Source organism: Uloborus diversus, chromosome 7 (assembly GCF_026930045.1).
Source record: "Uloborus diversus isolate 005 chromosome 7, Udiv.v.3.1, whole genome shotgun sequence".
NCBI lineage: Eukaryota > Metazoa > Arthropoda > Arachnida > Araneae > Uloboridae > Uloborus > Uloborus diversus.
Window position 1 is genome coordinate 157,185,495 of NC_072737.1, and position 17,692 is coordinate 157,203,186.

Below are 17,692 nucleotides of genomic sequence, written 5' to 3' on the forward strand. Positions count from 1 at the left end.
TAATGAATTAAAATAAGTATTGAAAACATATATTCATCAACACGAGGACGCTTACGTTACTACCAGCATTAGGATTATTTTAACCTAATAAACATTTGGTCAATTTCGCCATTTTTTCATTTTTGTTGTCCCCTTTACTTTTACAACCTTCATTTTCAATGTTGATCAATTGGGTACCAGTACAGTTTAGTATTCCCCCTAATTGTCCTAAAATCATTTCTTTTAGCTTTGTGCTTCCAACTTTTTTTACCTTATATTTGGGACGTGGCATTTAAGATAGAATATGCAATAATTAAATTAATTCAACTTTTTCGGGTTTTTTTTTTTTTTTTTTTGAAAAAACGGTTTAAATTACTATTATAGACAAGTGCATACGAAATCTGATTATCCCTTTAGGCAGGTTGTTAATGCATTGAATAAATGAGAATTTTGCAGAGACCAAACAAAATACCGTAATACAGGTTTCACTGTATGTGCTGATCTTTTGATCTTCAAAGTGTGCAATGTGTGTCAGACTCGTGGTTCATTTGTATGTACACCAAAATTATTTCTATATACACAAATTATACTTAAGAATACGTGATTTTAATTTCAACTTTATTTATTGTGGAAAGCTACACTTATGAGGAAATTAATTTACAAAATTTTATTCTTGGTTATTTGTTTAATGCTATATTTTAGTGTTAATTTGCGCTTTATTTATGTTGTTTTTTCAATTTAATCAAAATTGCAGATTATTGCATGTGTATGCAGTAATCTACAAATTTGTGCACTTTAATGCTGTTATTTCTTATTTTACTTTCAAGCACAAAGGTATTCATTTAACTTCAAATGGTTATTGATTTAAACATTTAGAACTAAAAGTTTCTTCTTTCAACTCATAAAATTTGAGGTAGACTAGTTCCATGGTGGAGTTTAGAATAACATATTTTATACATTCACAGCTTTTAATATAACATGGTTTTATGTAATAATTATGCTTCAACCAATACATTATAACTGTTAAATGAACAATATTGTGATTATTTTAAAAAAATGCATTCAACTCATATTAATTGCAATACAAAACTTTATAAGCAAAACAGCTTGCCTTCTGCGAATAGCAGCATCTAAAACCCAAGGTATATTTGTAGCTCCTAAAACAAGTATGCCATCCATATCATTACCGACACCTAAAATCATAGAAGGATGTCATTAAATCAGGAAAGAATAAGAGAAAGCAAAACATACAGATTATTTTCTAAAAAGGTATAAAAACTTTAATTCACACTTATGACTATGCATATTTAAAAAAAAAAACTGTTGGGTAAGATGTTTTTAAAAGAGTATATTCTAGGGATGTATTTCTAATAATAACAGCTAAAGCATGAGTAACAACAGGGTGGACGGGGGGAGCCTAAAAGGCACCGACTCCGACATTGAAATGTTTAGTGGCGTGGTGCTTTAAAGGCCTTTATTCTTATTTGAAAGGTGCGCCGGCACCACCGCATATGGGGGTGGGGAACCCTTCTAAAGTATTTGCATATTAAGGTCAAAATCAGTAGTCTTCAATAGAGGACAACTATCAACCTGGAATAATAAATATTCACGGCACCAAGAGTCATCGCCTATTACTATCGTGAAAATAAAAACATTCTTCATCAAATTGACAACAGCAAGCTGATGCACGATTAAAAAAGAACAAATAAAAATTTTTAAACGGCATGAAGAACTTAAAACAAATCTTAGTCTAAAAAACTTCATCTTTTATCAAAAGTTTGTTTAAAATTTTTTGAAATCCAAAACAAGTCAAAAAAAAAAAAGTCAAGAAGACAAGAAGATTTTTTTTCAAGTCAGCCGATTTCAATAAAAGCCAAATTTCTCAAAATTTGCTTCAAAAAGAGCCAATCTGGTAACCCTGCTTTCCCATGCGGGGAAATGCTTGCTTGGTTTAGAATCTGAAGCAGCGCCAACTACGGCTCTGTGTTGTAATGGCACCTCTTCATTTCTTGCTGTGCATGGACTGTAGTGTTCACTTTTCTTTTGCCTGGGGATACATTTTCCAGGGAAATTGCCATTTGAGAGACTAATATATATTTTTTTAACTTATTTTCAGTGAAAGTCAAGATAAGAAAAAACTTATAATTCATAATTACTGTCCACAATGAGCATACAAATGAGAAATAAAAATGTATTTTTGGGGCACCCAAACTCTGCTTGGTTTGCTTGGGTGGACCGCAGTTACTGCTTTTAAATTGACGCGTCCTTTATTCAGAGGCATCGCTTAAAGGAGGTACTACTGTACATGATTTCTCTGTGTTATAAAAAATTATATAAAAAGTACCCAATTTCCCTCCTCCTCTAATTACTTATTTATTGAAATGTTAAAAACTTTTGCCAATCAAAATAACTTAAGATGCTTTAATACAATAAAAAACATTCTTGTGATATATTTACTTATGACTGCTAGTTTTAAGCCATTAACTATTTTTAAACAATCAGCTTCATGTAAATAATATGATATCATAACATTTTTATCGAAAATTCAGTTTTGGCAACACCCTTTAAAAATCCTACATGATAGTCTTATAATTTGGTTGAACAGTTTCATTTCATGTTTTGTTGCCCTGATTTTACTTTCAATGCCTAATTAGCTATTTATTTGCCATTTTTCTTATTGGACAGAATTAAATTTGTTAATATGGGAGAGCTGCTAATTAATCTAACAATACCACGTTATTTTATAGTATTGTTTCAATAAATTACTCCACCATGGAAAGGTAAAGTGCATTATGGGCAGAAATGAGTTTTAGAGATATATGAAGAAAGGATTTATGGATTCCAAATAGTGAAATGTTGGAATTTGTCATTTGTTCATGCTTTATTTTCAGTGGAAACCAAATAAGCAAGCTTGCACAATTATCCTAAAGTACATCAGATGACAAAAATGCAAAAAAATAAATAAATAAATAAAAATTGCAGATACTGCGCTTTTCCTTTCCTTAGCAGCATCAACTCGTAATATACAATCATACTTCATAAACAATCTTCAAAAATAAAAGATAAATTATAGACAAATTTTACGATCAAGTTTAAAAGATTTTAAAATAAAAGAATATATTCACAAACCTTGCATTTGAACCAAAAACTCTGTTTTTATTCGTCTAGCAGACTCTGATTCATTATCAGAACGAGAACTACATAAAGAATCAATTTCATCAATAAATATTATACTTGGTTTCTGCTGCCTGGCCATTTCAAAAAGGTTTTTCACTAACCTAAAATGAATAAAACGACAGTCAATGTACTAGAACCAGTGGTGTAGCTAGAGTGTTTGCCATCCGGGGCGGTTCCTCAATTTACTGCCCTTTTGTTGCAAAATAGCTAATAAAGAGGTAAAGTAAGGGGGGCTTTTGTCGGATGTCTTTTCATCCATAAGCTCATTATTTTTTTGCATTGAAAAAGGCGTTCCCTGTAACGCCGAAACACGTGTCTGCTGTAATTTACAAATTTGTGCTTCTACTTACGTTGTTTTGTCTTACTTTACTGTTCAGCACAAAGGTATTTATTTATCTTAATAAAGGGGTGTTTGATTAGAAACTATAAATTTAATTAAAGAAAAAAAGATGTAATTAATTTTTACATACTCACAAAAGAAAAAAAAGTGGGGGGGGGGAGGCCAACACTTGGAGAAATGTGCTAAAATTTCGTTAAAAAATCCCAATTTTAGGCAATTTTTAGTAAAGTGAAAGGAAAGGGCAGGTTGGGTTTGCTTCCGATTTTTTTCAAAACTAAAGTCTCTTCTAGTGTCTTTTTTGACGTTAAGGGATCCACAGGCAAAACAGGGAAATGTTCCAAAATCAAAGTTTTAAAATGGAGCTTAGACTAATTTGTGGAGAGGTTCAAAAAATCGGGAATGGTCACATAATTCGAAAATTTTCAGCTCTGAAATATGCAATTTCAAGCCATCTTTGGCAAAGCAATTGCATATGTATTCTAACACAGTAGTAGTTGTCATTAAGGAAGAGAGGGGCAATGATGTTTCTTCTGAAATACTTTTTAAATTTAAATCAATTTTAAAGGTATCTTTGGAGATTTACTGGAATGAGGAAGGCTCGGCTTCTTTCTTTGAAAATTGTTTAGCATCAAAGTCTCCAAAACACGATTATAGTCTATCTTTGGTGACATTAAAAGGTTTCCTAACACCTAATGGCACCGAAAATGTTGTGAGGTTTTGTTTGATATTGATAATATATTAAGAGTGAAAGGGGGCAGAGAAAGGTTTCCCACCCAAAATCTTTATTTAAGCTGAAGTTCATTTTAGGCTATCTTTGAGAAAGAAGGATTAGCGAGCTCTCCCACCCAAGCAAATTTCTATGAGCAAAATTTTGGTCTATCTTTGGAGATGCTAGGAAAAGTTCTGAGGTGCACAGCTTTCCTTCCTCGGAAATCTTTCAAAATTGAAGCTTCCAAACCAATTTTCAACTTTGGAAACCTTAGATGAGGGGGTAGGGGTGATTAAGGTATCTCACTCGGAAGAATTTCGAAACTGAAGGTAAAAAATGTATTTTAAGCTATCTTTGATCACTTTAAGAGAAAAAAGATAGTCATGATTTAGATGCTGTTTTTACAAATTGATATTGAAGTATTGAAGTTTAAAAAATGTAATTTTAGGCTATATGTTGAGACTTTAGAAGAGAGGGTAGGAGTTTTCTCCAGGAAAGTTTTCAGAGTTAAAGGCTTAAATATGTACCTTTTGGCTGTGTTTGCTACGTTAGAGGAAAAGACAGGGTTAGGGGTTCTACTCTGAAATTTTTAAACCTTGAGGTTTAAACCCGTATTTATAAGCTATCTTTGGTGATATCAGGAAAAGAGATGAAAGATTCAAGAGTTCCCCCTCCTAAAAAAGTTTTGAAGCTGTCTTTCAATGCTGTTAGACTACAGAGTGGAGGTGGGAGAGATTTCTAACTGGAATTATTTGAAACGGAATACGCTAAAAAACAATTTTAGACTATGTCTGGCTAAGTTGAGGGACCAAACCAAATGTTGCAAAATGAAATTCGCTGACATTCCATAACAAATAGTCTAACATGTGATCCAAAGTTGTCGGATAGATTTTCTACTCTCAAAAGCGAGGAAACAGAAATATCTTTTACTTCTTTTGAAATGGAAAACTCTTGTAATAAATGAGAAATCAACGTAAACTCTGCTCCGTGTAAAGCCACCCCTGTGATGAGCAATAAATTGTTTTGTGTACCATTTTTCACCTCCCCCTCCCTTTCTTACTCTTGCCACCATTTTCCTGAAATAAAAAAAAAGGTTTTGTTTCACTAGGAGGTTTTCAAAAAACTCTTGAAATCCAGTGTTAACTCTTTCTTATAACAAAAATTGGAAAATTTCATTGTTTTCTTCCTCTTGGAGGTAACTTTTAGATTTTTCTAAAATAACATTGGTCCAATGACTGTCCACTGCCACCCCCTCAGAAAAAAACCAGGAATTGTACTGATATGCGATCAAGAAAGATTTTGAACATTTTTGATAGAAAGCAGAAAGTTTTGTATGTAAGTAATTTTAATCTGGTAATGACTCAAAAGTCTTACAATTCGAATTTTTTTTTTTTTTTTTTTTACCTGCAGCAACAGGTTGGAAGCCAGTGTTCAGCAAAGAAAATAGAGAAGTTGATCCATCTGTTGAAAATAGGGTTCATACTCAATTTGGATAAAAAAAATTCGATGACTTTTCCAAGACTTTTTCATGACTTCATAAAAATTTTCATGACCTTGTTGCTCAAGAATGTAGTACTATTTAATGTCAAACTTGCCAAATTTCAGAAATGGGCTTTAGAAAAACTTTTACCTGAATGCAAATACTACACACCAGCACTTACTTGTGACTGAAAAAATATCAGTGCACACTATAGAAACTAATAAATTATTCATATTCGTCTTTGTCATATAAATTCAAGTAGAGTAAAAATATAATGAATTCAATGCACTGATGCTTAAATGTTAAATAAATATTTTAAAAATGGGGCAGAATAGTAATGATTGGGACAAAAATAGAATGAGTTATTATTAAGTTTCCAATAATAAATTCATTTTATAAAAACATTGCCCTTTGGTGTCAATAGTGCGTCAATCACCCATGTTATTTGACAGTATATTCGTTTATTAAAGTAAAGTCACGTTTTTCAGAATATTCATTTTTCTAAACCAGATATATTTCAACTGGCTACAAGGATCAGTTTTGCGAGCTGTATGTTTGGCACCTCCGTTTTACAGTATTATAATTCCCCTATTTCTACGCTATATTGCCTGACTAAAGTCTTCGTTTCCTAAAGCCTTCAAAATACTGAGATAAACTCTGATACATTAAATAATGAAATTTTTACAAGTAGTTGAAACGAACTTCGAAGCAACTGAATTACTTTTTGAGGGGCGTGGCAAAAATCAAGAATGTGCATGTCCACTATTACAAACAATAAAATACAAGAAATGCTGAAAATAATGGTGAATTTAAAATTAGTGATGCCCCAGTAGTAAAATCACATTATAAAAAAACGCGAGCGGTTGTTACAGAAAAGGATGAAATTGGATTCCAAAGCTCGGATTTGTTTTTGAGATCGTTCATTTTATATGAAAATATTACTAAATCATTCAATATTTCCAGCGCTCTTTTAGTTATTGTTACTTTTTTACTGCCCAAGACATTTTTCCATGACTTTTAATAAATTTCTATGACTTTTAATGAAAATATTTGTTATAGCTTATTCAGTAAACTCTTAACAGAAGAAACTTAAGTTTTTTCCTATTCTTCTACTGGAAAAAAACTTATAGCTCCCAACCAGTTTTTTTCATGGGTTTTCAGCATTTTTTCTTTTAGGAAACACTAGTCAAACATAATTTTAACCCTCAAAGGACAACTATGGGACATAAATAACTTTAAGTTCAAGTTTATTTAATTATTGAACATTATTTTTTTTTTTTTAATGTTATTGGGACATCATGATCTTAATATTAAGAACAAAAAAAAAAGTTATTGTTTAAAAAATATCTTGTATTTTTTGTTATAGATTTTTTTTTTTTTTGAAAAATTTCAAGCTTAAATATTATACTTCAAAGTCTTTAGGGTTCAGAGTACCATTTTAGAGAAAATAGAATTATAGTTACTTTTCACTTTCGCCAAGCCATTTAGACACCAAATTCGATGAAGAAACAGAAAAGAATGTAGAATTATTTGCTTCAGTAGCCACAGCTTTAGCGAGAAATGACTTTCCAGTACCAGGAGGCTAAACAAATAATTTTCAGTTTTTAAATTTTTAGAAAATCAGAAACAGAAAATAATTTTTTTTTAAAATAATTTTTAAAAAAAATTTAAAAAAAACATAAATGAAACAACGCAACAAAAAATAGCACTAATAACTAAATTTACACAAAAATGATCAAGAAAACAATAAAATATTGTCATAAGAGCATACACAGTACAAAAAAAGAAAACATTTGAGATATGTAGATTAAACATTTTGTAGTGGACAATTATTCACCAATAAAAAAATATTTAGTTTGTCATTTAAAAGCATTAACACATGTAAAACAACTCCTTATTTGGATAACAGAAATATACTAAAAATTGTTCAGTTCTCAACAGTAGCGTAACTATGGGTCTAGCGCCCCTGGTGAACTAAAGAAGTTGTACCCCACCCCCCCCCCACCCCCCAGGGTCGCAAACATTTGAAAGTCACCAAAGGTCATTGTGATCTCCAAAAAAAAATTTTTTTGAACATTTTGATTTTTTAATTTGACAAATAGAAGGCAGCATTGCATTTTTTTTTCCATTTTTAGAATTGTTTTCAATGATGCCCAATGTTCCTTCTCAGTTGATGTTATGTATGTGTATATATATATACATACCTTCTCTAGCTCCTTTTCTTGCGAGTTTTTTTTTTTTTTTAAATTTCTTTTTAAGCATTTTTTAAATTCTATTATCAAAAAAAAAAAACTCTTTAAAATTTTTTTAAATCAGTCGAAATGCCATTCCCTGGCTGCTGTGCCACTGGCGAGAGCCACTCCTGCCAACCCCTAGTTATGCTACTGGTTCTCAACTAGTAGTATAACATGACCGGTTAAACAGGAATTTTATTAAAAAAAAGAAGAGAAAAACATTTTTACAAAATAAAATTGCAAAAAACAAGTCTTCAGAGTTTGAAACCGCAAATGAAAAACTTTGTGGAACACCAGAACAACCTCAATAAATAGAAAACAAACAGCAATGTTTACATTCTTAATAAGTATTTTCCAGCATATGCATACACGCGTTTTAAACCAATGCATTAGATGAATATCCGCGTCCAGAAAGATATTTACAGCATAAAACATTAAAACGAAAACAAGAAAAAGAAACTTCAGAAATAAAAATTCAGAATAACGATACACAAAATCACATTGGAAATTGCACACACGGGTCATTCCACAGAAAACGTAACTTTTGAATGCAAATTTTTTTTGAATTTCGAGATTTTCTTTTTTTTTTTTTCATTCTTACATGAATGTGTTACCTACTACAAGTAACCATAAACAATGGCATAGCTAAGTGCCAATTATTTTACTCATAAATAAAATAAATTTAAAAAAATGCCTAGATCATTGAAATCAAAAAAAAAAGAGAAAAACTTTTAATATTTAAATATAGAGGCCAATTTTATAACAAAGCAGTAGTTTTGTTAATTGTGCAAACAATCAGCTATTTTAATGATTAGTGGGAATATAATATTAAGCTCTCTTAATTAAAACATGGCTTAATTAGTACTTTCAAATGCATGTAAAAAAATAGTATTTAGTAAATTTGAGGATATACTGGCAAGTTATAACTTTGGTAGAATGCCTATTATTGATGTGTTTCCCCGCTATCATTTATTTTCATCTCAGAAATAACAACATTGATAAGGTCTGTCACGGAGGTGAGGAATTTTTCATTAATATAGGCCTAATAGATACATTTTTCAGGGAGATTTTTTTTTCTTCGTTACTACAATTTGCACTTCTTACGTATATGAAAACGCGTTCAATTCTTTTTTTACATTAATTTACATCCCTGAAATCCAAGTTCACAGAGGTGAGAAGTCAGAATAATCCATACTAAGTTCTTAAAGCAAAATCTATCTTCTTCTTTTTCGACAAAAATCTCACAACTTCAACTATAGCTGAAAATAAACAAGGGGGCTCCCTTGTATCATGGGGGGGGGGGGGGGATTTGTTGTCATTACTGCCATGGGTTAATGAGGAATGCCATTTTGTGTTCAGGTAATGGAGGTGAGAATTTATTGTGTGACACGACTCCTTATCCTACTAAAACGAACTAAAACACAATTAAAAAAAATTAATATACTTAAACAATTAGTATTTGAGACACTTGTGAAAGGAATACAGTCGACTCCCGCTACAACGCGATTCGACTTACGCGAAATGGCTATAACGTGAGTTTTTCAGAAACAACGAATTTTTGAGCTAAAGCGAATTTCTCGCTCTCAACATGAAAATATTTGAAAAGAAATAGTGATGCAAAGTTTCGGCTTTGTTATTGACTACTAAACAAAAATTCGTTTATGTACTTTCATCTTTTTAGCACCACTGACTGCGCAAGTTCCCACATACAGCACTATAAACATAGCATTGTTAGTTTGCATGTATCACCCCACTCCTTATTTATCATTTATTTATTCTAAATATGAAAGGTGATGAAATATTGTGGCACCAAAGCACGCTGTTTCATCTAAAGTTTGAAGATGGAAACAAAAAGCGTAAGTTTGCGACAATTTAAGAAAAGGGAAAGATTCTTGATACGTTTAAACAACTAGAAAGTGGGTCGAAGGTAGCACGACAATTAGATATGGGTGAATCTTTCATACGTATAATTAAAAGTCAAGAAGAGAAGGCAATCCGTATAAGTCCAGGGAATCCCAGAGGGGTGTCAAAATAGATGTAATTGTTATAAAAGTAAACACGAAGCTACTGTATTTAAAAATATATTAGAATGACAGATTGCTCAGGATAAAATATCATCTTCAATTTTTAAGTTATAATGTAACTTATTGTATCTACTGTATAGTACTTTTACAGTGCAGTGCTTTATCATTACCATATACTGTACCGTACCGTAGTTTTATTTTTATGTCGCTCTCTCCCATTGATCATTGATTTTGTGCATCGTAACAGTACTTTATGTTGAATAATGCAACTTTTTTTTTTAAATCGGTAAAAATTCAGCTTTTTATGTAAGAAACGTTCGTGTATAGTTAAAAAATGATCAAAAGCAGTTTAAAATGTGTTTAAATGTCTAAAATGGTTGGATATTTCAATAAAAAAATCAAGTGCACAACACTTTTCCACAACGCGAAATTCCGACTTACGCGAGGTGTCTTGGAATGCATCCCTTGCGTAAGTCGGGATCCGACTGTAATCAATTAATAAGTATATACTTTTAATTAAACAAGTTATTCAGCAACATAAACCGTCACAAAAGGTGTGTGACATGTCACGGAGGTGAGAATTCACATGTTAAGAACCAAAAATATACTAAAATAAAAATTATTATTGAAAAATTGTGGGCAGGTTGAAATAGATATATTTTTGATGAAATTAAAAATCATTGTCAAATGAATTGTTCCTTAAAGATTTTACTGCAAAAGGCGTGTGACACAAAAGTTACACTTTTTGAAGAATGACCCACATGTGTGTCCCAACTCTGAAGAAGTTCCGAGTTCTTTGCAGTTCACATACTCTTGCAAGCAATTTTCATTTCAAAGTTTTGCTTCATGATGTTGGATTTGTTAAACTGTATAGTCTACACCAGGGTCATTTTACGGTATTTTGGACATTTATGTAGAGTCCGTAACATGGCTTTCTTTGCCATAACTTTTTAATTTACTGTTTGATTAGCACATTATTTTATTTTCAGTTTGCCCTACCAACAAACTCAAATTAAAATAATTTGCAAATTTAAAGTTATGGCAAAAAAAGTGTCATAGACTCAACATGTTCAAAATACTGTGAAATGGCCCACCAGCATATCTAAAACTGTGTTCCACAGAACCCCAGGGTTTCTTGGAGATCACTCAAACAGTCCGTGAAATTAGCATGCTTTCTTTAAATTCAAATTAGTCACTCAAAAATTGACAAAAATAAGGTTGGAGTAAAGCTTTTTATCAGTATTTTCCTAATGAACAGAAGAGAAAACATCCAAATGAATTGTGGAGCATCTATTGTGAATAATGTACAATACGCAATTATGTTAGTACAAGAACAGAATACAAAATTTTTATTGAAACAACATTTGAATATTCAAAGAAATTTTTTGATATTTTACGATAGCAATAGGTATTATTTGAAATAACTAGAAAGTCGCCCGTCAAGGTATGACATGTGAAAATTGCTTCTACTCTTCTACATTTGAACACAGCAATGGCTTGTTAGGTGATATTTTGAAACATGAAATTCTAACCCTAAATCCAGTGGTTTAAACCTAAACTCCAGTGTACAGCATTAATTTTCAACCACTTTTTTGATTCTTCATTCCTCTAAAATGGCTGTCTTACCAGCAAAACAGTTAAGTTACCAGATCGAGTTCAGTCTTGTCTGTCTCAATAAAGCCTTTCTCTGCATGTTAAACATTACCAAAATATATTATCAAACTATCATGCCATGGCATGAATTTCACTGTTAAAACCCGTAGGTTACTCGATCATTGGCTATTATTTATATGAGGATTTATTCTCATTTTTATTGCAAGAAAGTCATTTTTGAATGTTGCCATGTGCTGTTTAAGATAAACCATGAAAAAATGGAACCAATTCAATGAAAAAGTGACTTTAAAGTGGTTGATATTAAAAAGGGTTGCACATATCAAAGAAATTAAACATGCTGGTCTACACAAAAGGTTACAATACAGCTTAATACCAAAACATTATTTTCAAAAGAGGTAACGCTTACCCCATAAAGTAAAATCCCTTTCCATGGTTTTCGTTTACCAGTAAATAAGTGGGGAAATTTTATAGGTAAAATGACAGCCTCTTTTAGTGCTTCTTTAGCTCCGTCTAGACCAGCTACGTCAGACCACTGAATATTAGGCTTCTCTATCACAATTGCACCTTTCAAAAGGAAATATGTAATAAGTTGAGCAATTTTAAATCAAATTAATATACAGCATACATTCTGAAATGATTTTTTTTTCTAAATAACGATTTAAATCATTTTTAAAAAATGTTCCTTTAGATTTTTTTGTATTTTTCCCTGCACTAAACTATGAAAAAATATTGGTGAAATAAACAAAGGTAAAATAAAAGAAGTATGATCCCATTGAATGATTTTTAAAACATTCTTAACTAATAACGACAACAAGGACAATTATTAACTTCATCCAAAAAATCTCTATAAAATAGAGCAAATGAGTTAAAATACATTAAAATGTTCATTATTAGTAAAAATAGTGTTAAGAGTTCGGTGCAGCTTCAAACTTTCTTTCAAATGACGACACAGTTCTTGAAAAAACACAGGAGATTTATTTACACTATGTACAAGAAAGGTCGTTAACAACTGCTAAATTAACCATAGCAATTAGGCAAATATCAATTAACACCGTATACTCAACAGTCCCCACATATTTACATCAAAATACACAAAAAAACACAGCGCAAAAGGCTTCTCGAAACAGAGGTAATTCACTCTCAGCACAACAGCTCAATGGAGACTAACTTTTTATCATGCCGTACGGCTATTTATAAACATCGAAAGAGAGCTTCTCAAATATTCCAGAAAATCCTACACCGTTCTACCACTTTCTTATTTCTTTCCATTCACAAATTTTATCATTCAGAAATGAGGGGCCCTTATACTTCAGCCGAATGTACGGGGGCTGTATATTCATTACAAAAAACTATTTACAGGTTAATACAATAATTCTAGATGAAAGATAATTTAATAAACGCTAAATTTAGCTAGATTACGACAAATTAATCACAAAAATAATTACTATTTACAGAATTGTAACAATAAAATAATAATTCTCTTGCTCTAAAGAGGAGGGGGGTGGAAATACTTCAGCAGAAGGGTGAAAGTAGCAAAAATTCTCAAGACGGAAATCTTTTGAATAGAAAGGGTACACCAAATTTAGTTTTTAGTATACGGATTAAATGCAGCAATCAATACGTAGAGAATAAGGACTTATTTTCTACATAAAGTGTTCAAAAGCAGAAAATATTAACAAACACAACACCAAACCAGGATTTATTAAGAAATAAAATTAGGAGAAATTATTTCACTAAATTCAATACTTGATCACTAGGCAATGAGTAGCAATTTCAATTTACAAAAGAGATCTTAAATATGATTTAAATTAAAAAAAAAAAAACTCTGAACTTCCCAAATTTAACTCATTTACTGATTTTTTATGATTTTTTAGCTCCTTTGTTCCCCCTCACTCAATTTCTTTTCTTTTTTTTCTTTTTTTAAAGACATTAATTTGTTAAAAGAGTGAAAACTTTTCCCTGCATCAGCATAAAACTACAATTAGTAAAGGAAGTACTGCATTAACTTCCACATTACAGTTAGTGTTGAAGACTCTGCAGATACATTAACTTCTTAGCACAAATTTTTAAACAAAAGTAGAAATTATTTTCATCTATCCTTAAGCAAAAAAAGTAAGACAGAATATGTAATTTAAATTTTAAACAAACTAAATAACAATCCTTTGTATTTATTAATATTCCTTACTTGATGCATTGCATTTAAAACAGCAGCGTACCTAGCACAGATGACACTTGGGATGATAATTTGTGGTATCAGCCCCCCCCCCTCCTCCCCACAAAAAAAGGTGTACTACAGGGTGGCAACAGGAACTGTGAAAAAAAGTTCCCTGACTTTTCCCTGATTTCCCTGATTAAGTTCACCAAATTTCCCTGATTTACGTTACCAATGATAATGGTTTTCTTTCTTTGCTCTACTTGAAATCCATTGTATATTTGTATAAAATGCAGTATTTTAAACGTTTTAAGTTGTGTAAAATGTTTGAACTAAAGATACCTATATTTTAAAAAGATGCTACTTTAATAAAATAATTTAAAAAAAAAAAAGACAATTTTTTTTCAGGGGGGAAAAAATCTACAAAACAGTACATTAAATTTTTATGCAATGGAAAGATTATAGAAAATTTAAAAAAAAAAATACTTTACTTCCAGAAACCACTTAGCATAAGAATTTTAAGAAACTATTAAAATTACTCTTAAAAACATATATGTGTCTTTATGATAGAACTAAAAAGTAATTGAAATTTTTTTGAACTAAGTTTTCAAACAGTATAATAATTGTTGCAAGAATAACAAGTAATAGTGAAAGAATAGAAGTAATGTAGTTATTCTTATATAACTAATTGACATATTTATGCAAAACAGATGAAACCATTTGACATCCATTCATAGGGAGCTTTTCTCTAATCAAGAACATAGGTTTTAATGAATGAATACAGCATTTTAACAATAAAAAATAAAGATATTTACTTAAGTACACAAGTTAACTCTATTTCAAATGATTTTAGTATGTAACGAAAAAAAATCTTAGATTGCTTTTGTAACAAACAACTTTGAAATGCAAGGATAAAAAAAAGGAAAAAAAAAGCAATTAGTTAATTTCAAAATACATAAAAGATGAATACAACTTGGTTATAAAATTAAAGAATTACTTAAGTCTGAAGAAAAGAAAACCTTTATAATCTGCGATGACAACAAATAATATAACGGCAAAAAACAAAGTTTTTTGTATTGAAAGTTCAATTTTAGCAATTAAATTAAAAACCCTAAGAAGTAATAACTTTTAAGCTTTTATAGTATCAATTCAAAAACCAAAGATTTCTTCATGAAATCGTGATTACAGCACTTAATTACTTCGAGACAATGGAATAAAGGCAAAGGAGCTAAGACATTAATGAAGGCTTCCTCTTTGCCTGTATAGTTGTTTATTTTACGTAGCATTGAAAGCGTAAAAGGAAATTTCAAGCTAGGTAAAATAAACAACCTAACAGACACAGAAGCAATCTTAGGAAGTTCATCCTGTGGTTAATAAGTAAGATTCAATACTTTGACGTTGAGGGAAAAAGATGCACAAATATGCAGCAGTATAAAATCGCACCTTATTAATTTTAATTTTTTTTAAACAGATAATTGGCGGAAAATGCGTAGGGAATTACAGTATTTAATTTTGTAAAGCAAAAAAAAAAAAAATTCTTCATAAAATCAATTTTCCTTGATTTTTTATTATTTTTTCAAAATTCCTTGATATTTCCCTGATTTTTCCCTGATTAATAAAGTTCCCTGACTTTTCCCTGATCTCCCTGATCTGTCGCCACCCTGTACTAACACATAAAGTTGTTAAAATTTTAAGAAACAACCCTTTTTTTAAAATGTATGTGGCATAACAAAAGGATATTTGTTTAAGCTTGATTGTAAAACCCTAATACGAGAAAGGCTCAGACAAATTGTCCTGTTTTCACAAGTCTAATAGAGACTCTGAAATTAAGCTTCTTGAATTAAAAGAAAAATGCTTTCAGGTATATTCACCATTTACAGGTTTGAATTAAAAAAAGAAAGAAAGAAAAGAAAACTAAGAGCATTAAGAAATATTTTTTAAATAGCAAAAGTTAATTCAATTCAGATTAACTCGAGTTTCACTGCTGATTAACACATCATATAATGAGCATAAGAACAGTTGGCTCTCTATTTAACGACGGCTTTTCACGGTCCCAAATGGTCCACTACAATGTTAAAAGCATTCTATTTAAGGATGTTTTCTACTTAAGGACGATTTTTTGTGGTCCCTTGAAAGTTGTTAAACAGATCGCCAACTGTACAATGCAGTTGGCATTAAATTAATAAGCTAAAATAAATAACATATTCGCAACTGAATCAAAAACACATACGCTTTTTACTACATAAAATTACTTATCAGTAGAAATATTATAAGATACCTTCTAATTGATTTAACAGCTTCTTCTTGTCAGGATCTTCATCACTATCACTACTATTATTGTCTTCTTTTTCTTTTTTCCTTCAATTATAAAATATAGTAAACTTTACTTCAGTTCTCATTTAATTTTCAATTGCATACAATATAATCTATATCTCTATACTCCAAGGCCCCCGGTATCTAAAACTACATAACTATTAATTTAAAGCTTGGTTATTCATTCAGTCTTTTATGACATTAAAAGATGCTGATGCTCATGAGCTTTGCAGGGTCACCCCCATACCTTTTTTACATTTTCAACACTGCGTAACTCTGTATGTTTTCACTCTATGTAAGTGAAGAAAACTAAAGTGTCCTCTAGATTTTTATGCTGAGGAGGTAAAAAGGGTCTTCTAGTCTAGAAATTAAAAAAAAAAAATGAATTTGTTTTTTCTTTTCATATTTTTAAAGTTTAGACCATTAAGAATAAGGGCTCTAAGAGGATTTACGGAAATTCGAATTATTTTCGGAGTTACAGATAATTTTGTTACGATAAATTCTTTTTTTCTCAACATATACCTGACAAACAACCATCAAGCCATGTATATGTACATTCCCCATGTACTGTGTATTTTTTTCGAGGTTAAATTCAAACTTTAAATATAAAATGAATAAAAAAAAGTCAAAGAGGAAGTGATTTACATCTAGATAGACAATAAAAAGCCTGCAAACAAGATTAACAGCGTAACAAACGCTCAGAGGTACGAGCTCCCAAAGCTTTAAAAGGCAGAACTGCTCTAATGGCTAAAAGATCTGTCAAAAAACGTAATGTTTCAAAATGTTTTTTGGGAAGAGCCTCAGAGCACCCCCTTCTCTAACATCATCGAAGTTTGTCGGTAACTGCGTTTTGGAACTTCAATTTCAAAAAAATTGGGAGAGGGGCAATCAATTTTAATCTAGTTTTCAAAAAAATCGATTGGAAATAGCAGCTAAGTCCCTTTTCCTTTACCCTAACGTCAATAAATATCGCCAAAAATAGCATTTTTAAGACTTGGGTTTCTAAAAATTTCCTCAGAAGTCCTCACGAAATATTCCTCCGCGTAACATCACCAGAGACACTCTAAACCTGTGTTCTTAGGACTACAATATCAAAAATTTATCCGGGGGAGAGCCCCTGGATCCCCTTTTCAGATAGGGAACATTTTAATTGTGCCCTCCTTAAATTATTTTCTTTTTGTGCCCCTGCCAGGTGAATTTTTTTCCAACGGTAAAAAGGATTTGGGCGCAACTTACAAACATTTACGACTGGTTTTATGGCAGTATGTAATTGCTTCAAATGTGCCAACGCCTCCTGAACTTGTAGAGCAAATGAAAGAAACCTGTTGCTTTTTCTGCAAGTGTAGTAGCAAAGGTTTGCAACCAACTTGTAACAAAACTTTTAATACATACCTTTTGGATTATATTAGATATTAGATTTTTAACCTTCCAAGCGGCGGCCATGTTTTTCTAGAATTTCTGATTTGTGTCACCACCGAAATACCAGGTGGACCCATAAAGAGTCAGTCTTTTCTCAAACGAATTTTACCCCCCTCGTAATCCGCAGTGGGTGGGGAGTTCCTTCTGCTTCATTAGGGACGCGTGACACTGAGCGTCAGCACACCTGCTCATCAAAGCCAGTACAAAAGAGAATCTGTGGAATGTAGTTTCCACAGAAGTTGCAACTTAAA

General features: G+C 31.3%; 1 protein-coding gene across 1 annotated transcript in view; it reads right to left on the bottom strand.

The window, feature by feature from the left end:
• Positions 1–17,692, bottom strand: part of LOC129227045 (vacuolar protein sorting-associated protein 4-like) — a 50,002-nt gene that overhangs the window by 19,160 nt on the left and 13,150 nt on the right. Inside the window, exons 4-8 of the mRNA XM_054861685.1 lie at positions 15,988–16,067; positions 11,964–12,121; positions 7,149–7,267; positions 3,109–3,257; positions 1,091–1,172 (exon numbers count right to left, since the gene is read on the bottom strand). Of these exons, the coding sequence (XP_054717660.1) occupies positions 1,091–1,172; positions 3,109–3,257; positions 7,149–7,267; positions 11,964–12,121; positions 15,988–16,067 (588 nt within the window). The remainder of the gene's footprint in view (positions 1–1,090; positions 1,173–3,108; positions 3,258–7,148; positions 7,268–11,963; positions 12,122–15,987; positions 16,068–17,692) is intronic.